The 24,219-nt window shown below is 40.6% G+C and overlaps 1 protein-coding gene across 5 annotated transcripts in view; it reads right to left on the bottom strand.

Moving 5' to 3' along the window:
* Positions 1 to 289: 289 nt before the first annotated feature.
* Positions 290 to 24,219, bottom strand: part of SLC35F5 (solute carrier family 35 member F5) — a 55,343-nt gene continuing 31,413 nt past the window's right edge. For all 5 annotated transcript variants that reach the window (XM_077830591.1, XM_077830590.1, XM_077830592.1 and 2 more), the window contains 5 exons: positions 21,236 to 21,395; positions 12,340 to 12,430; positions 4,737 to 4,891; positions 3,689 to 3,777; positions 290 to 3,106 (listed from right to left, as the gene is read on the bottom strand). In XM_077830591.1, coding sequence (XP_077686717.1) covers positions 3,696 to 3,777; positions 4,737 to 4,891; positions 12,340 to 12,430; positions 21,236 to 21,395 — 488 coding nt within the window. In that variant the 3' untranslated portion in view covers positions 290 to 3,106; positions 3,689 to 3,695. The remainder of the gene's footprint in view (positions 3,107 to 3,688; positions 3,778 to 4,736; positions 4,892 to 12,339; positions 12,431 to 21,235; positions 21,396 to 24,219) is intronic.

The following is a 24,219-nucleotide window of genomic DNA, read 5'->3' as shown; positions in this document are numbered from 1 at the left end:
GATATAAAAGATGTTCTTGTACTAAAAATCACAGGTTGGTATAGAAAAATCTCATTACCTCTTATTAAATGCAGGTATAATATGACAATATATAACTTTAGTAATTAATACTCTAATACATATATCTCTTGTAATGCTGGGGCACAACTGTTTAAAAATTTAAGGCCTTTCAGGGAAATAATATGTTTTGTATTTTACATTCCATTCTCCAGAATGCCTCACATTAATAAGAAGATTGCTGAAGTCATTTATGGTATCTAACACTTTATATCATGACACTAAACAAATCTGATTTCTCAAAATATTTATTTATATATATAAATATAAATATATATATATATATTTTTTTGGAAAATTAGTGAGGAGGTCCCAGCATCTGAATTGTTTACACATATAGTTATTTGAATGTCCTTCGGAGGCACAGAGATAAGATGTTCTTCTATGTATTAATGTTCATTTTTTCCAGCACAATGTATTTCTCTACACAATTTAAAACTGCTATGTAAAACTCTATAAACTAACCAAGGATTTGATGATAGATCACACATCTTTGTCATGTTTTGTAATGTTAAATAAGGATTCTGGTCCACAGTTATATGTTACAGCCCAGTACTACAACAACTATGGGTCATGGGCAATCGCTTTCAAAAGTGAACCTTAGTTTTCTTCTGAAAACAGGGCAATATGCCTGTTGGAAAGCAAAATTAGCTTTGCTAGGCTTATCTCCGCAGATGCCACAATCCTTACCCTTCTCGCTACTACAGAGAACATGATTTAGTGTTGAGCATTAATTACGCAAACTTGACAGAAGCCAAATATTAATTGAAGATGTAATAATTATTTAAGGGAACAAATATTTGCATTCCATTGCCACTATGCCTTAATTAATGGCTTTTCTTAATAAGGATTCTGCTTAAATTCTCTGGAGTTACCTTGCTTCCTAAAAACCATTTTTAACCTTATCAGGAGAATTCTCCTCTTGCCAAACAGCCAAAAAATTATACCCAAGATCAGATATAAAAATAGTTCAACTGCGGCATTTAAAGTTCCTGTCTTCTCATGGGTACTTGACGGCTGAAGTAATAGACAGACAGAGACATTCACTTTTAGTTAAGATCGTTTAAAACTAATGCAGTTTGGTAGAACTGAACGTTATTTTTCATTCAGTTTGATGTACATCATCAGTATTTCTTTCCAATTTTTATTGACCTCCATTTCTGCAAGAGATCAGGAACTCTGGCTTAAGTGTTCAAAAATAGGAGTATAAAGGACAGGTGACTAAATATGGACTTGAGACCAAAAAAAATGGGATTTTTGAAAGTATCTAAGTGACTTCAAATGGGACTGTGCTTATAAATCTTTTGAAAATCCCAACCTCAGGTCCTATCTTCATGCCCCTACTTTGAAAAAGGTTGGCCTCAGATAAATTTTGTTCATAGCTTAGTGACCAATCGTTGATATAAAATTCAGAAAAATATTTGTATTTGATAAAAATGAACAAAGAAATAAATATTTGCCTGCAAGTGCAATAGCCTATGTTTTAACTTACCCTCCATAAATTTCAATTAACAATGGACTTCTCCCTACATCTACTGATTTGGGGGTTGAATAAATTAAAATCTAATCCTTCTATATTAAGACCACAGACTTGGATAAATGTTTAGTCTAGTTAGACTAGCTTTTTCTTTACATCACCAAATCACCACCACCATTTCCACAATTAGTATCCTTATTGGTGGGAGTAATATAGAGATCAAAGACTGAATGGACATTTATCCCTAGAAAAATGTCAGTTCCTCCAGAACAGGATTGAGACAAATTGCAGAGCAGCAGGAGAAAGCTTGCAATGTTACTGTAGGTTTTGTAGGTATCTGGAGGATTTAGTCACCTTGACTGAAAGTCCATCTGTACTCTTTATAAGCATTACAATTCACTAAAAGACAAAATGAATTAGTAAATAATACCCCTGGGCCAAAGTTACCAAATTTTACTTTTTGAAGAGGGCAATGACTATTGGTAGGATTCTTGTGAATATATTTATTAATTCATTACCTTGCAGCATCAAACAGAACAGCAGCATTGCAGTAGGGAAGAAAACTCAGGTCACAGTGAAAGTTAGCCATTACACAATAATTTCATTAGGAAAACGAAGTCAACTTGATTATCTCTAGCTTTAAAATTGCTTGGAAGATTTCAGTTGAGACAAGATAGTAACTACAAAATTTAGAATTCTACTTGATGTTTTCCCCCCTCAAATAAGCAGCTGCGCACATGGCATCTTGGAATTATTTACAATTTTACATATTAAATAATTTTGACTATTAAGTTTTCAAAAAGAGACTGATTCTGAATTATGAACGTTTACATCAAGTGCTTGTCCAGCCAAATTTAAAAATACATAACCTTTTTATACTAACACTTCTTTAAAAGTTTCAGATTGTTAGGTCATAACAGATTTTTAAACACAAAGCACCCTTTCCTATTACAAAGTTTTTAAAAATGGGATAAAGCAATATACGCAGTGTTCCAGAAACCTGCATATGTCTTGCTCCGACAGTTGCAAGAATGTACTTATTTAATAAATTAAGATATTTTTCTAATTTTATGTGTTAATATGCAAATAGACTTTATAGAACAAAAATGTTAATCCGTACCTATTACAAGTAACCTACATATTTAGCTTTTTCAATCTGAAAGCCTGTAAGAAATGACAACCTGCAGACTTATTAACGTATTCATTTTTTAAAGTAATTTTTGAACAACTTGTTGTCCAGCATTTAACAAAAATGTGAAGACAAAAACAAAAAATAAATCACCAGACCAGCATTTGCTTTCTTGATTATGTCAAGTAATTTCAAGTTGAATTCTATAAGGCAGGTTGGTAGTTTAGATGGACTGGGATTTCCTATAGTTGTAGTGATATGCACATAGTGAAGTTGTTCGTTGATAGAACTAGATGAAGACAGGCAATTATGGGAAAATAAAAGTTTAGGAGTTTCAAAAGAACTGAAACTTTTTTTCCAAATGTAGAATAGGCACTGAAATATGGTTCCTTATGGACTTTCCAGGAGATTGTCTCTTTGCTGAGTATGAATCCATCTTTAAACTGAAAAAAATGAAAACAGAATTATTAATGCTATGCATTAGGAATTAATTGTATTGATTTTGATCCTATATTTCCCATTTTCCATACCTTTTCCAGTCCTAGTATTAAACATATTTGAAATTGCGCATGCAGAATGGTGAAAAATAGATTGCAAATATATTATAGAGCTGGGCTATATTTTGTTTCGAGGCCAAACAGGCATTATTAGACTATGGAAAAAATGACCACATTTTTCTAAGTCTTGCATTTCTAGTTATTTTAGCTTTGCAAAATTCTCCACACTCACTTGTCAGGGAGAGCAGCTTTATTTATTTCAAGGGAGAGTATCAATCATGATAAAGGGCAAGTGAGTAAATGTTGTGCTGCACAGGTAAATTTCCATGACTCTTTGGCAGACTGCTAACATATATGAGCTCCTTCTTTAATTCATGGAAATGAGAGTTAATAAAACAGGTAAAGCTACTGAAGGTAATGGAATAATTAGCAAGTCCATTGTAAGGTGTTAACCTCAAGAGGGAAAAAAATTTACTTAGAGTTTGAATGTATTCACTTTATCTTTTGAAGTTTACATGTTAGACATACCTATTGCCTATGAACAGCAGCTTTCTCCTTCTTGAGAAACACTATGCATAGGGATGAGGCTTTCACACTGTTCACTTTCCTCTGGCATTCTGAAAGAGATATCAAATTCATTTTGTAATTACAGAAAAGCTAAGACTGGTTATATTGTGACATGGAGACATGAATAGTAAGGATGGTAATGCTATATAAAAGAGTTACGTAGTATCTTGAGTAGTGTTCATTAAAAAACTAAATACTTAGGTGAATTACATATATTGTACTAGAGTCGTCATAATTAAGATCTATAGATAGCCATTTGGTGTCTCGGAAATACAGCAAATACTATGGTAACAATAATTAGGCAAAACCAAAACTGTAAAGAATATTCACTGCAGAAAATTTTTTTAGTACAATGGGATTTTAAGATGGTGGCTTGTCCCCAGCCCATGAAAACTCCATTCCCATACCCAAAGTCTCTTTCCAGGCATAGTTTTATTTTCCAAACATAGATAAAAAAACAAAACAAAACCAGTTCTTCCACCCCCACGGGGCTACAAGTACTAGGGGATTTTCCCCTTTGCCTCTCTCATTCCGTCCTGCTTCAAGGCCTGTTGCAGGATTCCTCCTCGTTCCTTGCACCTCTTCCCAGGGCTTCTCCCAGGAGGCTTTTTTCCCCCCACTGCCTCCCCTCCCAATGGATTCCCTGCAGGCTCTGCCAACCTTTCCTTCCTGATGGCCCAGCTCTTTATAAGGAACACATGTCCACCCTTCAGCTGCATCTGATTAATGAATAGGGTTGGCAGGACCCAGACCTCTGGCCCTTAAAGGACAGACAATCCTGTCACAGGGATTTTTATAATTTTGTCTCTGCCCTCACTGGATATTAGGGCAAAGAATGGAGATAAAGAATTACACTGGTACCTAATCAAACAGTCAATGAGGTGCTCTTAAAGAAGGGGAAGGGAGGGAGCCAAAAACCCTGGGTGAGAGTTCTGAGGCTTCTGAAATAGGTAGGATACATAGGGAAGATAGAATGAAAAGTTAGGGAAATTACAATAGGTGATCATACCTCTGAATTCGATGCTTTCTGCAGATAAAGGCAAAAATTCTTCTGATTCCTACCATCACTGGATCCCAGTTGTTGTAATGGCATAAGCAAGTTGCAATGAAAAATGAGAAAAATACATGGATTGCCCCTGCAAAAAATAACCAGGAAAACTGCACCTGGAATTAGAGCATGAATATAATTTATCTATCATGTAACAAAGTGCAATAGTAATTTCTTTTAACATTGGACTTTTTTCTTTTGTGACAACTGCCATAAAATTGAGAAGTGTCTACTTTTGTTATTGTTAAAAGTGTCTAACTTCAAGATTGTAAAGATAACTGAATTTGTAATTTATTACCTCCTTTGTTGCTACAATAGTGTCAGGATATGTGTTTAAGAGACATTTCCACTTGGAGAAAAAAAAATAAAATCTATTTGTAAACTGTGTTGGGTCTCAGTTCCTTTGAATGCTGAACAATGTTACAGTTTTTGCATTTTAACATTTTCTATAAGATCTCTTGGTTCATTGTATCCTCAGTCATCCGCTGTGTTCAACTCCCTTTTTTCCTTACCTCCTTACATTGGGACCTACGTTTTTCCTCCCCTTCTCTTCCCGGTAACATGGTTCTCTTTTCTAGTTTCTCAAATGATCTCATCCTTACTCATTCACTCATGGACCTTAGAAGGATTAGTAGGTACAGAAGATCAAGAGACTACATCTTCTAGCTAAAAGCTGATGTGGATCCACATTCAGGTGAGAAGCCAACACTCCTCCCAGGCATGGAAAGAGATGCGCTGGGATTCATACTAGGGTACGGTCTTTAAACCCTCTTTTGGGGACTTCATCTTCCATATTAGTCTCAGGAAAATATGCATGCATCTCCCCTCTCCTAAATTACATCTGGTTGCTGAAAAATGGAAGCACTTTCTTTGTTTCTCCACCCACCTGTACAAGTTGATGGCACTAATCCATGAAAGTTTAATTTCCAAAGATGAGGAGGCAAGCGAATTTTCCAAGCCCTGAAACAACTGTATGGACAACCCAAGTGAAATGTCAAAAAACAACATACCTACTCCACCTAGATTTGAATTTCTGACCATCAGTTTAGCTGGAAAAAAAACAAATATTTCAGGGCAATTTGTGCCCCCAAAGTCTCATTTAAAGAGAGATTCAGAGATGTGTGCATTAAAGAAATAAAAACAAACAATATTTGAAGAGAAAAATCCTTGGACGTGGTCCTAGCAAAGAAGTTCTGATTTTTGTCTGCCAAATAAAGCATATGGAGAAGCTAATAGTTTTGGAAGTAACAAGAATTTGTTCTTCCTGAGTGTGTGTTGTGTGTGTGTGGGGAGGGAAGTACAGCACTTTTTATTAAGTTATTTGCTCACCTGTTTTGAAAGTGAGCCATAAATTAGATGAACGAGATTTTACCTGACTCTAGGGTAGTAATAGTTAGCCTGAGCATCTGGAATGTCTACTACATATGTAAAGCTTCAAAACAGAAATTACAAGGTCTGTAAAAAGCTTCTTTTTAGCTGGAAAAAGCTGATTAACCATAGACAAGGCTCCCCCTTGTGGAAAAAAAATAAAGTCTTATACAGTGATAGGAAATCTTGGGGTTTTAATGAGTATGGACAACACTTCATTCTTAGAAATCTGTATCTGCAGTTACTAGAATTGATTAGTGTCCACATTAATTTCTAACTGAGCCTAGCTTCAAACAATTGAAATAAATGTTTAAATGAGCTTAAAAGGTACATTAAAAACATGGGGGACAGCCATTGGACTAGGACTAAGAGGACCTGGGTTCAATTTCTGGCACTGCCACTAATTTGCTGGTTGACCTTGTGCAAGTCAATTCATGCTCCGTGTCTCAGTTTCTCCATCTGTTAAATGGGGATTATGATACCGACCTTCCTTCCTAAAGCAAACTGAGATCTATGGATGAAAAGTGCTTTATACTAACTAGTATTACTAGCTGCAACAAGTTTGACTTGTAAGGTCTAAAGCATGCACATGTCTTATATTTTAGTACTTCTCCCTTTTTTTATCTTTTCCTCAGAGCTTCTGTGTTTAGGGGAAGAGGCAAATCTCCTGGGGAACACAGCCAACCTGAAGCACCCAGCTTCAGAGGGAATGCTCCCTTGAGTTAGTTCTATCCAGACCAGCTCAATTATAAAAGACACTGAAGGGAAAGGAAGGGAAGAATTCAGCACTCATCCAGCCACAAGTTCAAAACCAAAGACAGACCTAGCCTGCCTAGGTCACATCAGAATGGTGTTAATTAGTGTGAGAAAGAGACAGGCAGACAGAAACCTGGATGGTAGATGACAGCCATGTGAAGAGAAAATGAACTAGAAAGTGTGCAATTTGAAGCTGAAAAGACCCCTACACCATTACCACGTTTCTCAGTGGCAATGTCTATGGGGAGGTGGAGGAGGAGACAGATTGCTAATAAAAGGGTAACCAAAGGCAGATTCTAGAGGCAGCAGCAGTTTTTAGTGAGAGTGAAGAGATAATAGTCAGAAATAAAAGCAACAGGAAAATCCACAAGGAGCAGGAAAAGAAGAGCAAGAAAAAGGTAAGAGGGTGTTGTGCCTGAAGGATGAAAAGGGTTAGGGAAGGTAGGGAGGAAAGGAGTGGATATGTGCAGAGGACTAGGATTAAGACAGATGTTGCCAGCAGACAGGCGGAGAAAGCAGAGGTAGATAAAGATTTATTAAAATAAGGAAAAGAAGAAAGAGCAAGTGAGATGAGAGTGAGTAAAATAAATGAGATTTGTTATTAAATGTTTTGGGCTTATTAATATTATAAATGTCAAACAGATACAGTACAAGTGTTCCGATTATTGTGATGAGTGCCATAAAAATAATTAGCAAGTTAAAAGAAACTGTGTTGCCATTGCATTAGTGTGCCTCGCATCTGTCACACAACATTGCTTTAATGCTGTCTCTTCCATTTCAGATGCTGCAGTGATTTTGTGTATTTTTTGCTTATACAGAATAAATTCTATTTATTTAAAGGACTGGGCTGAGAATCTATTTGGGTTTATAGTTCAGAGAAGAAACCGTTCCAGTTTTCTGGGAATTACGAAAAAGGATTCCTGTTCATTCAACCATGGCCGCGACTAAATTTAAACAAATTGCCTCAGAATATGAAAAATAATAATAAAAAAAGCTTGTGAGCCGTTTGCACTTCAAAGATATAAATATCGCTGCCTACATGCACTGGAGTGAAATTCTTCCTGTTTTTGTGGAGAAGAGTTACTTTGATTCACTGAGGAACTTTTTATTTACTTTTATATTCTTGGTACAATGTTTATGTCTTTTATATGACTTGCTTAAGTTTCAAGGCCAAGACAATTAGGCTTGTTTTGTTTAAGCTTTAGCTTATTCGCATGAAATAATTTATTTTAGTTGTAGTTTCTGTACACCTAAAGCTGAAAACATTTTCACTTTCTACCAAATAGAAAATATATCATATTTCATGTCTGCTTCCACTACTATTATTCAGGTTTGAATTCAGCCATCTTAATGCTTGTCATTTTCTTTCTTGTGGCGACTGGCATTTCACATGAAGAAAGGCCTTTTAAAAATAGCCTACCACAAAAACAGTGGCCCACATAAAATGTCACTACAACAGACTTCACAACACATACAGATGCTGCTGAACCCAATGTCCAAAAAATAAGATTTGGGAAAAGTCAGCCTTACGTGATATAATGGAAAACAACAAAATAAAAACTGATTCCAGTCTTCAGAATGCTTAGCAGCTTCCAGAAGATACTGTATTTTGGGAAATAACCACTAAAAAGTGTCATGTAATTGCATAAAAATAAGGCAAGAAAGCCAGACGAAGACCTGCATTTTAACGAGACACATGACAGTAGCAATGTTTCCTCTAAGTTTTGTTTGTACTGAGCAAACTACAAACTTCACTGAGAACTACATTTTTGTCCTTGGGCAAGATTACCCTCAGGGTTTCAGGCACAGGAGGGAGTGCTTGGTTGGATGCTCTACTTGTGGAGTGGAAGCAAGTCAGCATGTTAGTGGGGTCAGGGTGAGTGCTCTGCATGGAGACCAGGGAAATGAGGGAGTCAGAGATAGAGGGAGTGGGGGTGTCCGAGGCAGCAGAGAGATGTGGAGCTGTGTTCTGCATAAAGATGGAGTGAGCACGTATCCTTGTGCACCTGAATGGTCTGCCAAGACTATAGTGACAACGTAATTATTCTGAAGACAAGGTGACAGCACTGTGATATTCAAAAGGTTGCACACATTTCAGAACTCTTCCCTCCTCAGCAGGAAAAGACAACTCCACTTAGTTTTCCAACTGGAAAGAGTGGGAAAAGTGTTCAAACACAGTCAGGTAAAGTTGGCTCACGCTCCACCAACATACTCCTACCCCTTTTTTTCAGTAGAGGGGAAAAGTGAGAAGATGGGGGGGGGGGAGGAGAAGGGGAACCCTTAAAGTCCAAAAAAAGAAAAACAAAGCTTTTCAGTGTATTAAAAAATCCAAAAGGGACATTCAATCAAAATGAAACAATAATATGCACAAAAAATGCACATAGAAAAAAAAATTGTTCATCAGAATGGAAATTTTCCCTGTGAAAAATTTGTGATCAGCTTTAGTCTCCCCACATTTAAGTATCAGAATGGGGACAGACCCTCTACAAGCAAGTAAAAGAATATCTCAAAAGTAATATAAAAAACTGCAATTTAATGAACTACTGTAATAAGTTATCTAATGAGCTAATTACTTTTTAAAATAAGCCTGTGCTAAAAATGTAGTGTAAACTGAACAACCATAAGTAACACCTGAAACCTGTGTGTTCACTCAAGACATCTACATGATGTATAAATTGATCCAAGTAATATTTCTTGTGAGGTCCATAAGGAATTGTTAGTGTACTTTTATGTATCATCTTTGTGCTTGAGCTTTGATCTTTTGAGATTTTACAAACTACCCAGAGTCAAGTTGGATTAAAGACCCCACTTCAGAAGAAAAGAAATGCCATTGAGAGTGGTGGAGTGATCAGCAACTGGCAGACTGAGTTAATTTCTGGCACTGCCACTAATTTGCTGGTTGACCTTGTGCAAGTCAATTCACGCTCCAGGAACTGCGGCCAGTGGGAGCTGCAGGGGTGGCGCCTGCGGACAGGGCAGCGCACAGAGCTGTCTGGCTGCACTTCCACATAGGAGCCAGATGGGTGACATGCCGCTGCCTCTGGGAGATGCTTGAGGTAAGCGCCACCCGGAGCCTGTACCCCTGACCCGTTCCTGCACCCCAACCCCCTTCCCCAGCCCTGATCCCCCTCTTGCCCTCCGAACCCCTCGGTCCCAGCCCGGAGCACCCTCCTGCACCCCCAACCCCTCATACCCAGCCCCACCCCAGAGCCTGCACCCCCAGCCAGAGCCCTCACCCCCCCATTCACACCCCAACCCCCTGCCCGGAGCCCCCTCCTGCACCCGGAACTCATTTCTGGCCCCACCGCAGAGCCCGCACCTCCAGCCGGAGCCCTCACCCCCTGCACCCCAACCCCCAGTTTCGTGGGCATTCATGGCCCGTCATATGATTTCCGTACTCAGATGTGGCCCTCAGGCCAAAAAGATTGCCCACCCATGGAATAGAGTATACGTCCACTTCCTGACCTGCCTTAAACTATTTTGTTGCATTTAACAGCTGCTGCATGCCATCAATGTGTGAAGGGAATCCAGTCTACAAAGTGAGTCCGGATCCTCTAAGCTGCGAACTGCTATAAGTGTAGGCTGCTTTTAAATTATTGTATTGCTTACTGATCCATTTTAGGGTTTACCATCTAAACCAAAGAACTTTAACCATTTCAATATTATTTAAGGGAAAGGAGGATTTCCGATTTATTTAGCAACATACAACTAACTATTAGTCATTGCTGTCATTTGTTTAAATTTGTCAGAACATAAAGGAAGCTTTCATGATTTGCCTTTGATAAGTACAAAATGCACTTGATAGATATCCTTTTTTTTTTTTTTGGTGAGTACAAAGAAGAATTAACGATACAGGTGAGAAAGATAACATATACACTAATTTCAAAAATTGTGAGGCACCTCACTTATGCACAAATGTATGCTTTCTCGTCCCCCGACAAGCAGTACTTGTGCTAGTTTTGAAAGCGATTCCAAAAAGTTAAACAGGTATTGTAGAGACAGATCAAGTGATCTCAGTTGCTATAGTTAGACTTTGCAGCAAAACGGAATAATTATTTGCTCCAACATTAGGAGCAGCAGCAAAGTTTTAAGAGCCCATGATCTTAGCAAACAGAAAAACAAACCTGTAAGACGGAGAGCTTTGAATCAATTAAAGCAAGAATGAAAATGAAGACAAAGTAGTACTCAACATGTATGAATGTATTATGTGTTACTATACATAGAACATAAGAACGGCTATACCTGGGTCAGATCAAAGGTCCAGCTAGCCTAGTATCCCGTCTTCCGACAGTGGCCAATGCCAGGTGCCGCAGAGGGAATGAACAGAACAGGTAATCATCAAGTGATCCATCCAGTCGCCCATTCCCAGCTTCTGGCAAAACAGAGGCTAGGGACACCATCCCTGTCCATCCTGGCAAATAGCCATTGATGGACCTATCCTCCATGAATTTATCTAGTTCTTTTTTGAACCCTGTTACAGTTTGGCCTTGACAACATCCTCTGGCAAGGAGTTCCACAGGTTGACTGTGCACTGTGTGAAAAAATACTTCCTTTTGTTTGTTTTAAATCTGCTGCCTATTAATTTGATTTGGTGACCCCTCATTCCTGTGTTATGAGGACACTAAATCCAGATTATAATTCATATAAACAAATTAAGAATTTGGGGTTCCTTGCCATTGATAAAATACTACAGTCAAACAATCAGAAAGACAGCTAAATTTTATATGAAAATCATGACAAAAATGATCTAATTTTAATAGAATATTCAACAAAAATTTAGACAATTTAGTTTGAGGGGGAATATAAATGAAAAATTGTGGCTCATTTCTGTTCTAAACACACTATTTTCAGGTATTTATTTTAATCACATGAAGTGCTCTCTCACAGTTATTAACTTCTATGACACAATATCCATCGAAATAAGGTGTTTTTTTTTTTTTTTTAATTGGGACCGCTTCATTTACAAATTTCAATTTAATGTTTATTGTATTCATAAAATCTAGGATTAAGCCTTAAATTGTCCATCTTCTGCAAACATTAACCTACAGGTTTTTTACATCACTAACCGAATATTTTCAAAATATACAGGCCACAGACAGGATTTTACACTATTAAGTTGCTATTTAAGGATGCTGTTACATGATGTTCTACAGGTTTAGTTAAATGATTAGACCAGGTAAGGGAACTGAAGTGGGAGAGTTTGGTGATTTAAATTACTTTTCATTGAAGTTGTATTTCAGTGAGATAAAGTATGCAGTAACAAACAAGATTAAGATACATACAGGAAGGATGACAGACAATTCAGTCTTGATAATTAACAATAATAGGAAAATACTGTACATTGTGTACATTCAGCTTTAACACTGGCATTGCATTAAAAGATACCTACTTAGGCCTGTTAATAATGCTCAAATCTTATCAGTAATCAAGTGTACATTACCTTCTGCATGCACATGTCAGCTATTATGGACAGAGGTATTGTAAGGCTTAGCGCAAGTGTGCCTATCAGTGATGAGGTAAGAAAGCAGCCCCTAAAAAATATAAAAGTCTTATTTAAAAATTAAGACAAATACTTTAAAGTACAGAAGAGATTTAATCAAGGTTATCTGTTAGTTAAGGTTTGTTTTAAGTGTAAAGCCATAAGGTTTGTTTTCAAAAGTTCTTTGCAGGACACCTTCAATGTGAAAGTGACTGAGCCATACAATATATATATTTTTTAAATAAGACATTTCATGGAATTACTGTGAATTTGAAGTATTCTTTAGTTCACAAATTATTGGCCCAACAAAAGATCTACGGTGAGGCTTGCCTAGTTTGAGCCATTTCGGTATCAAGTTAACAGCACCTAAGATATTAAGAAAGGCTGTAAGTTAGAAACTATGATCCATCAAGTCAATGATCCCAAATGTAAAACCAGGCTTGACAACAGATACCTTCCTAAGAGGTATTCTGCTTTGTCATGTAAAGAATCACTGATTTAATAACTCTGTAAATGTTTATTTTCCCACTCCAGTCAATACTGTTCATTAAACTAAATTACCTATTTATTCAAGAGTCTAATGGTATTAGATGCTGATGGACCATCAAAATCAGTAATTAGGAAGTTTTACACGTAATCTGGAAAAAAAAAACAGAACTACTCCCCTTTTTTGTTTCTTTATCTCCATCATCAAGGAACAAAGAGGGCACCTGATATATTTTTTCTATTTTAATTTAACTTCCTAATTACTAGGGCTGGTCAAAATTTTCCATCAAAACTGTTTCAACAGAAAATTGACCTTCCTACTAAATATCAAACAAAAAAACCCCAATAACTTTCCACAGACTGACCTGTTAAAAAACAACAACAACCTTACCCTTACCACCCCAAAAAAACCCCACAACCAACCAATCTCTACGCCAATGAAGTTTCTGGTTGAAAAATGCTAAGATTTTATTCAGAAATGCTACCACATCACCTCAACGGAGATGTAGTCCAAGTGCCTCACCACCCCATTCTCCTCTATGGGCCAGATTACTAGACAGACTACATCTCTTATGATGTACCATAGTGACATTACCAAATCAAAATTTTCTGTTTTCAGCTTAAGATTTTCAGTTTTTTGGCCAAAATGTTGAAGTTTTCCACAGAAAACAACCCCCTCTCCCTCAGTTATCTGACCAATACTAATTACCAACTTTAAACAAGACCTTAAATTTAAGAATATCAATTTTTTTATTCTATTCTTAAAAATTCAGTTAAGTCTTTCCTATGTAATTATATGGATAACTAGAGAATTAGTAGGAGTGACATCACAGAAGCTATGCACATGAAACCTAGTTAACTGAAAGGGGATGTGATTTTTATTCACATCACAAGATTGTTTTATTTTTGTTAACACCTATTAAGCTCAAACAGTTTGAACAAACAGTTGGAAAAAAGTCTTTTGGCTAAAGATTTAATGCACATGCCTCTTCAATTAAGGAATGAGAGAACCCCCAATCCAAGCCACTGGGTCCTTCTCAGAGAGACTTCCAGCGAAACAAAGACTAGACTGGACATTATATTGATAAACTTTACCAAAAAAAAAAAGGGGGGGGGGCAGAAAAAAATACTTGAGCAGGGGTGATGGGGGCAGAGAGAGGAAGCAAACAAATGTTAGGCCTTGTTTATTTATAGAGCAAAAGCAGCAAAAAAGCACTCTCCACTCCCCCAGAATTAAATGCACAAATCCAAATTTCCAGCTCCCGTTCACAACACTTTTAACTGGTAGGTATTTTCTATGACCCCACTTTAAGTTCTTCCAAATACAGAAGTAATTCAACCACACAGAAATTTAGGAGTACAAAGTTTAATTCAAACTTACAAATATGAAGAAACAAATAATTAAGACTCAAAATCTGCCACTTGGCTTTTCAGCTTATGCTTTTATGTCGTTGTACGCACAAAATGTAATTAAAAAAGCAAAAACAAAAAACAACTGTGGTCTTGTTAGGACTATTTGCATGAATAAAAGGACGTTTGATGTTAACTCAAAGAATCCTAAGATTCTTTGGGTTTAGAAATATTTTAGGGAGAGTTTGGGGACAAAATGAGATTTCTCATTCACTGCATAGCCATGAAATCACTAGCTTAATGTAGGAGCTGGGATCTCAACATTTAAATGGTTTCAGCTCAAACAAGTGTTACAACAAGAATATTTTTCTAATCTACACTTTGGCAATTATTATTTTTTTCCAATTTAGCAATCTTGCTTCATTTTTCAGCAAATGATTTAATAGCATCACTAGAGAGATGTCTCTTATTAGCAAGATGGTGTATAATCCAAAATATCCTGTCAATTAAAACTAAAACTTATCAAAATACTAAGAGCCTATACTCTGTGATGCAGGTGAACCTTCACAGTGTGGCTCAGTCTCTGTCCAGTGACTAGGCCACTCAATTCAGAAGCCTGACACAAAAAACGGTTACTCGCCTTCTCACAACTGTTGTTCTTCGAGATGTGTTGTTCATGACCATTCCAAACAGGTGCGTGCACGACAGCCAGAAGATTTTTCCTCTAGCAGCATCCGTAGGGTTGGCTTGGGCGCCCCCTGGAGTCGCAACTTCCTGGCTCCGAAGAGAGGGCCCTACCGACCTCAGTTCCTTCTTGCCGGCTACTCCGACAAAGGGGTAAGGAGGATGGGTATTGGAATGGACGTGAACACCACATCTTGAAGAACAGTTACGAGAAGGTGAGTAACTATTCTTTCTTCTTCAAGTGCTTGTTCATGTCAATTCCAATCAGGTGACTCACAAAGCCCAAGTTCAGGAGGTGGGGCGGAGTAGTTCACTGATTGGAACACTGCTCTTCCAAAGGCCACATTATCTCTGGCCTGCTGGGTGATTGCTTAGCATGTGGTGAAAGTGTGTATGGAGGACCAGATCACTGCTCTGCACATTTCCTGGGTGGGGACCTGCACCAGGAATGCTGTTGAAGAGGCCTGAGCTCTGGTGGAGTGCGCAGTGATCGAAGGACAGGCACCCCTGCCAGGTTGTAGCACTCACAGATGCAGGATGTGATCCATGACAAAATCTCGAGAAGAGACAGGAAGACACTTCACTCTGTCCACCACTACCACGAATAACTGGATGGACTTTTGGAATGGTTTAGTTCTCTTGATGTAGAAAGCTAGTGCTCTGTGGACATCCAATGAGTGAAGACTTTGCTCCCTGCCAGTCAAGTGCAGCTTCGGATAGAACACCAGGAGGAAGATGTCCTGGTTGACGTGGAACTGGGAGACAACCTTCGGGAGAAAAGCCGGGTGAGGCCTGAGCTGAACCTCGTCCTTATGGAATACAGTATAAGGAGGCTCTGATGTTAGGGCCCTGAGCTCAGACACCCTCCTAGCTGAGGTTATCGCTACCAGAAACGCCACCTTGTATGAGAGAGAGAACAAGGAGCACGTCGCCAAAGGCTCAAATGGCGGCCCCATAAGTCTGTATAAGACCAAATTGAGGTCCCAAGCTGAAACAGGCTGTCAGACCTGCGGGTATAACCTGTTGAGACCTTTAAAGAAATGGCTGGCCAACAGGTTGGCAAAGACCGAGTGTCCCTCTGAGCCTGGGTGGAAGGCAGAGATGGCAGCCAAGTGAACCCTTATTGACGACACAGACAGTCCTTTCTGCTTGAGGTGGAGAAGATAGTCCAGTATAAGTAGCACCAAGGCGAGCATCGGAGCCGAATGGTGCTGCGCCAACCAGACTGAAAATTTCCTCTACTTGGCAAGGTAGGTAGCTCTCGTGGAGGGTTTCCTGCTGCCAAGGAGAACTTGTCTGACTTGATCAGAGCAAGAAAGCTCCACAGGGGCTTCCATGCTGTGAGGTGGAGTGACTCAAGGTTCGGATGTTAGAGACGGCCATGATCCTGAGTTAGTAAGTCCGGGAAAAGCCACAAGGTAACTGGAGCTTCCATGGACATTTCCGGGAGTGACGTGTACCAATGCTGGTAGGACCAGGCTGGAGCTATCAATATCATTGAAGCTTCTTCCCTCCATATCTCAAGGAGTACCTTGTGAATGAGAGGAATGGGCAGGAATGCATATAGGAGATGGCCTCCCCAGGGGAGGAGGAACACATCTGCAATGGACCCCGGGCTGTGATTCAGGAAGGAGCAAAACTGCTGACACTTCCTGTTACATAACGTGGTGAACAGGTCTATTTGGGAAAAGCCCCACTGATGGAAGATTGAGTTCATGACGTCCGGCCTAAGGAACCACTCGTGGCGATAGAATGACCTGCTGAGATGATCTGCCAACTTGCTCTGAATTCCAGGGAGGTACGATGCTTGCAGGTGTATCAAGTGCTCTACACAGAAGTCCCACAGCATGAGTGCTTCCTGTCACAGGGGAGAGGAGCGTGCACCCCCGTTTGTTGATATAAAACATCGCTGTGGTGTTGTCTGTCATGACTGATACACATCTACCTGTTAGGTGGGCTTGGAAAGTCTGGCATGCCAGGCGTACCACTCTCAGCTCTGACATTGATGTGTAGAGCGAGATCTGCCTGAGACCAAAGGCCTTGTGTTCTGAGGTCTCCCAAATGTGCCCCCCAGCCCAAGTCTGACACCTCTGATGGATGGCTGAGGGCTGGTGAAGGGGACCCCTGCACATACTACCTGCAGGGTGAGCCACCACAGGAGTACTGGAGGAGGCAGGGTTACAATCCTGGACAAACTGTCCTGGGTTGGCTGATACACTGACGCTAGCCATGATATGAAGAGATCGAAGTCTGAGTCTGGCATGCTGTACTACGTAGGTACAAGTAGCCATGTGTCCTAGAAGTTTCAGGCAGTTCTGTGCTGTGGTGGTGGGGAACTGCCTGCGACCTTGAATGCTATCACCTAGGGCTCGAAATCTCACTTAGGGAAGGAATGCCCTGGCCTGTGTTGAGTCCAGTACTGCCCCTACGAATTCTATCCTCTGAACCAGGGACAGCTTTGATTTCCCTCGTTCAGTAGCAGGCCCAATTCATCGTAAGATGCTCTTATGAAGGGGACTTCTCTACTTGAGCCCTGCATCAGCCCTTAATCAGCCAATTGTTACGGTACGGGAACACTGTACCTGTCGCCTGCGCAGGAATGCAGCCACGACTGCCATGCACTTTGTGAATACTCGAGGTGCAGCTGACAGGCCAAATGGAAGGACTAAACTGGTAGTGAGTGTTGTTCACCACAAACCTGAGGTATTTTCTGTGGGACAGAGTTATCGCTATGTGAAAGTAAGCATCCTTCAAGTTGAGGGCGGCATACCAGTCTCCTGGATCCAGTGAAGGGATGATGGAGGCTAAAGAGATCATGTGGAATTTGAGTTTCTTCACGAACTTGTTGAGTTCTTGCAGATCTAGGATGTGCCTGAGCCCTCCTTTGGCTTTCGGTATTAGGAAATACCAGGAATAGAAGCCCTTGCCCTTCTGCTCCTGAGGAACCTCTACCACTGCCCCTAGTAAAAGGAGCAAGTGCACCTCCTGTATAAGGAGTTGCTCATGAGAAGGGTCCCTGAAGAGGGATGGGGAAGGGAGGTGGAAGGGTGGGAGGGCACAGAATTGGATGGGAGTATCCCCTCTCTACTGTGCGGAGCACACGGAGGTCTGAAGTGATACGGGACCATGGACAATAGAAAGGGGATAGTTGGGACGAAAAGGTAAGGCGGGGCAGATCCAGTTCTTGATCTGGTATGACATCCTCGTGCGCGCCTTCAAAAGGCCTGTTTCTGGCCCACAGAAGGCTTGGTTTGGGCAGAGCCCTGGCCTGAGGACAGGTACGGCCACTTCCTGCTGCTCCTATTCCTCCTCCAGGAACCACCCTGTCAGTTTTGCTGGTAAAACCGCGGAGGAGGTTGCAGCCTGAAATGCCTGCATTGTGTGGTGGGGGTGTGTATACCCAGGGACTTGAGGGTAGCCCTCGAGTCTTTTAAACTGTGCAGTCTTCTGTCTGTCTTTTCAGAAAACAATGCCTGACTTTCAAAAGGTAGGTTTTGGATGGTTTGCTGGACTTCGTGAGGTAGTCCAGAGATCTGGAGCCAAGGGGACCTCCTCATGGCCACCTCCATAGCCATGGTACGGGGGCTGCATCCAAGCCATCAAGAGCCACCTGCAAGGAAGCCCTAGAAATGAATTTGCCTTCCTCCACCAAGGCATTCAATTCAGAACAGGAGTCTGGTGGTAGCAGCTCAGCAAACTTGTCCATCGCTCCACAGGTGTTAAAGGATTATCTACTAATGATGGCCCGTTGGTTTGCAATTTGGAGCTACAAACCAGAGATGGAGTATACTTTCCTCCCAAATAAGTCAACCTTTCTGGCCTCCCGGTTTTCAGGAGAGGGTCCCTGGAACCCTTGGCGCTCCATTTGGTTCATAGCATCCACCACCAGGGAGTCGGGTGGAGGGTGAGCGTACAAGTACTGGTACCCCTTTGAGGGGACGAAATAGCTTCTTTCATTCCTACTTGCAGTGGGGGGCAAAGAGGCCAGGGTCTACCACAAAGTTTTTGTGCTGTCACTTATAGTTTTAATAAGTGGTAGCATGATACATGAGGGTCCAGAGGGGGCGAGGACATCCACCATGGGATCCTCATCCTATACCACTTCCTCTGCCTGGATCCCCAGGTTCTGGGCCACCCTGCGCAACAGCTGTTGCAGGACCCTACTATCCTCCAAGGCCGGGGCTTTTGACATGCCCACAACAGGGTCATCTGGGGAGGACGAGGACGAAAACACTGGCCCATGGCCCTCATCACTGCCCTCGGAGCCAAGAGGGTGGCAGTCCTCGTGTGGATGGTGCTGAGGCTGCCAGCACCGAGTTCAAAGCGGCAGGCAGGAGTCGTTGCTGGAGATGGACCCGGTGCCAGTTGCCGTCGCGATCAATGTCGATCTGGATCTCTATGCCTGGTCCTGACCCTTAGCCTGATGGTTAGCCCAGGGAGTCCAAAAGAGTTACTGAGTTGGTGGTTGCCACTGAGGTGGCCATGGTGCCGGAGGAGGCTGGCGGTGTTGCCTAGATCTAGACCTCCTGCTGCTGGACTCCGAAGTCTCCAAAAAAGAAGACCACAGAGGAACAGTATTGGATGGTGCCGAAGAGCGGTGCCAAGCCTCTGGAGACTGATGCGATTTCCCCCCATGGGCGGCCGGCACTGGGGAGCGGCGTGCTGGAGATGGTGAGCAGCATGACATCATTGCTGGCTTGCCTCTAGATGGAACAGGCGGTCTGGCTATTACCAGTGCCTTGAGTCGACAAGCCCCTGGGAGCTGCCAGACCCAAAGTAGGCTGGGTGTGCTAAGGTCTCCCTGCTGCTGTCTCCTTAGGCTTAGGACAGGGAGAGCGTCCTCTCTCCTGCCTCTTTTTCTTCTGGGTCACCAGGAATACATATCGGCACCTACCAGAAGTCTTACGTGCGGCGCTGTGTTGGTGCCGGGAGTCCTTAATTTCCTTTCTAGGAGCCGACTTGTGCACCATCGGTGTGCTGCGCACAGAGGAGGCGGAGCTTGGCATGGGCTCCGCTGACCCAGGGTCGGATTGCAGGCTGAGGGCTGCCTCCATGAGGATAAGTCCGAGTCTCTGTTCGCGATCCTTCAGGGTCCTTGGCCAAAACCCTTTACAAATGCGGCACTTGTCCTTTTGGTGACTCTCACCAAGGCACTTCAAACGAGAAGTGTGCAGGCCACTTTTTGGCACCAACTTTCCGCAGACTTCACATGGTTCAAACCCCAGAGTCCGAGGCATGCCCCAGGCGTGGGGGGAGAAAAGAAGCGGGGGGACCTCCACAAAGAAAACAGCCTAGTAACGCCACTACTAGTATTAACTTAAGACAAAAATTATTAACTATATACAAAATACAACTGGACACTAGCTTGAAGAAGCAAGAGTGAGGGAAGTTCCAGCTAGCCATCATAGGCGGTAAGGAGGAACTGAGGGGGTGGCGGGTTGGCAGGGTGCTATATTGTGCGCCATGAAGGCGCAATTCCAGGGCGTGCCCAGGCCAACCCTCCCGATTCTGCTAGGGGAAAAATCTTCCATCTGTTGTGCATGTGGCACGCACATACCTAATTGGAATTGACATGAACAAGTACTCAAAGAAGAACCTCTGATCCTAGTTCTTCTGCTCATGCTGTAGAGGACCATGGTCTTAAACCCAGAAGTCTCAGGTTCAATTCCTACTGTTACTGACCCAATTCCTACTGTTACTCACCCATAATACACATTATCCTAGATTTCCTTTGTTTACTGACTTGCTAATTCGTAATTCATCTCCTAGTGATTAATGCAAGCTAATAAGATACCAGTGCAATCATTTTTCAAAGATCTAATTTAGTTAAACTTTTAAACTATGGAAGTATGTAATTTACTGGATATGATTCTTGCATTGCCAGGATATTGCAAGAGTCTGGAATTTAAATAATAGTTTTTATGTAAACTCATAATCCAAGATGATTAATGCTCACCCTTTTTTTTTTGGTAAGTGTATTGTTTCAGCAGAAATCAGCACAAGAAAACTACAATTTCAGGATAAACAGGATCCTCAAAATCTCATCATCTTTCCTCTAATAGTTTTATAATTGGCGAACAATATACAAAATTACTGGGTTTATTCTTCTTAGCTCTAAATAATATGTACACTTGTTTCTTTCTATAATCTCGAGCCATTTTCTCTTTACAATTATCAGGCTAACTGCTCTTAAACCATAACTTATGATGTATCAGATGACTTCCTCCAACTCAGACTGCCTTTACAGATCACTGTAAAACAAAAACACAACCTCAGCAGCTCACAGTCTTTAAGTAATGTATCAGAGGACAACTTATATGAAGTAAACAGTACATACCACAGCCAGAGGAATTCTGACAGAACTGTTCCAATAAGGCCATTAATGACAATGCACATCAATACCAATTTATTGGGAAATTCAAAGGCCTCGAATCCAGTATAATGAAGTAGGAAGAAACCTGGCCAAAGCAGCAGCAGGTTAAAGAGGCCTACAAAACCTGAACATAAAAATCAAATTAATGTTGGTTTCCTTTCGGTTTCATCATAATTTTTTATTTACCTCCTTCTTCTCCCCTTACTTGGCTTCCCCTAAAGTCCAAATGTCTGGCAAAAGCTGCAGAAAAACTATCTTAATAGGCTGTTCCTATTCCTGGGGAAAGGAATACAGGAATCTTTAACTGAAAATGGCAAGCAATACTTTAAATATTTACAATGTGTGACACTTCTAGGCTTTTAGTAGTTCCCCAAGTTCAGAATGCGTATTTGGCTTTCCACAAGTAAAGCAATCTTCCATTTTAAAGATTCCAACAAGAAAGAATTTACACTAGCAATAGAGATGATCTAGAGCATAGGGAATCCAGGGTGTCACAACCACCATCATTTTTAATGGCTAGATGGTCCTAGAACTATTGGGAGGGACTCCTGAAGCTTTTTTCAATTCCAACATAGGGTCACAGTATGAAAGCTGGACTAGTAACAAGGCATAAAACATTTTTTTTTTTTTAAAAAAACAACAACAAAGCTCTATCATGGACTTTTTAAAAGTGACACTGGTCAGTAAGAGCTCCTGCCTGAATCCACCTGTCCATTTGAAACAGGGGTGCATTGGACAGTTACACAAGAGTTATAAAAAGAAAACATGGGTCTGAGAAAATAGGTTGTCAGTGCCTACATGTGAAAGGAGAACTAAAAGATCAAACTTTGGGGAAAAAAAAGATCGGGAATTTATAATAATAATTCCAGGTTAAGGACTACTACTGTGGGTTTCAAACCATGGTGCATGAACCACTGAATGAACTTGGTCAATCAACAACTTGCTCGTGGGTCTGGAAAAAGTAGATGACCACATGGTGCTGGCTTTACTTGTTTCCAACTGTTAAAATTACTTTGCACTTGTCTTTATTGAATTTCATACAAATTCTCCAATTTGTCAGGTAGTTTTGAATTCTAAGCCTGGCCTCAAAGGTGCTTGCAAACCCTCCCAGTTTGGTGTCATCCAAAAATTTTATAAACACACTTTCCACTCCCTTATCCAAGTAATTAATGCAAATATTGAACAGTAGCAGACCCAGGACTGTAGCAGAGTAGCAGACTCTGGGACCCCGCTAAATGTACTCACCTTATAGTAATTTCATCTAAACTGCTTTTCCCTTGTTTGCTTATGAGAAAGTCATGTGGGATTATTTCAAAAGCCTTACTAAAATTCCAGATATATTGCATCTACTGCTTCCCCCTATCCACTGTGCCAGTAACACTATGAAAAAAGGAAATTAGGTTGGCTTGGGATGATTTGTTCTTGATATATTCAAGTTGACTATACCTTTTAACCCTTTTATCCTCTAGGGCAGGAGTAGCCTATATTTAGTGAAGGTCCAAATTTCTTGGTGAACGTATAGTCACAGTCCAGACTCCAGAGAAAATAATAATAATAAAAAAAATAATAAGTAAAATGATTTCAGGGTCTGTTCAAAAGCATCTGATGGTCTGGATTTGGCCCACAATCTGCCTATTGACTAGCCCTGTTCTACGTGCTTACAAACTGATTGTTTAATAATTTGTACTATCATCTTTCCAAGTATCAAAGTTAGACTGACTGGTCTGTATTTCCCAGGACCTCTCTATTCCCCCTTTTAAAAGGCAGGTATTATATTTGGCCTTCTGAAGTCCTCTAGGACCTCAACTGTCCTTCATGAGTTCTTGAAGATAATTACTAACAATTCTGCGATTGCTTCATTTAGTTCCTTAAGTACCCTACCATAAATTTCATCAGGCCCTGACAAATCAGCTAAATATTCTTTAACCTGTTCTTTCCCTATTTTGACTTGCGTTCCTTCCCCCTTGTTGTTAATATTGATTGTATTGAGTATCTGGTCACAATTAACCATTTTAATGAAGACTGAGCAAAAGAGGCATAAAACTTTTCAGCCTTGTTGATGGCATTAGTTAGCTCTCCTTCCCCTCAAAGTAGTGGACCTACACTCTCCTTCATCTTTCTCTTGCTCCTAACGTACTGAAAGAACCTCCTCTTATTGCCACATGTCCTTTGCTAGATGTAACTCATTTTGTGCCTTCCTTTTTCTAATTTTGTCCCATATGCTTATAACATTCTTTTGTCCATCTCCTTTGTAATTCATCCATGTTTCCACTTTTTGTAGATATTTTTGCAGATTACTGATTTTGCAGATAGTTTCTTAAAGCCTAATTAGCACAAAGACTGGAAGACTCACTGCAAATTACTGATTTCTGTGAATTAGCAAGCAACTGAACATAATTGTACTATGGTCATTTATTTCATCATTTAGTTTTATTTATATTTCATGATATACTAGTACATTTGAAATTTTATTAATATGAAAACTCCCAGTAGCACTTTGCTATTAAGTCTGCTCAGAGGCAGGGACAGAACACTACATTTTTGAAGGTTAGTAAGGCTCTATGGCACAATATATGGCTTCTGGTTTACAAGTTGGACTTCAGAAATTATGGCATTGCAAAGTGGAGACACCATATTGAACTCCTCACTACAAAACCTGCACTACAACAAAAATTTCAGCATACCCATCCAGTTTTTATTCAATATAAAAATACATCCCAGGAATTATCAACAGAGGGTCACTGTGTCACTGATGGCGTTACAGAGATGTGTCAAGCACCTGAGACTCCCACTGACTACAGTGAGAGCTGCTGCTCAATACTCCTCAGGATCAGGACCTAAGAATGGACTAGTACTGAGAATACTCAAAGATTAAGGCCCTAAACCTGCAGACACATATATGCTTAACTTTACATGCATGTTTAAGTGTCTACAAGACTGGGGCCTGA

This window comes from Eretmochelys imbricata, chromosome 11, assembly GCF_965152235.1.
Source record: "Eretmochelys imbricata isolate rEreImb1 chromosome 11, rEreImb1.hap1, whole genome shotgun sequence".
NCBI lineage: Eukaryota > Metazoa > Chordata > Testudines > Cheloniidae > Eretmochelys > Eretmochelys imbricata.
This window is presented reverse-complemented; position numbering and strand designations above follow the sequence as displayed.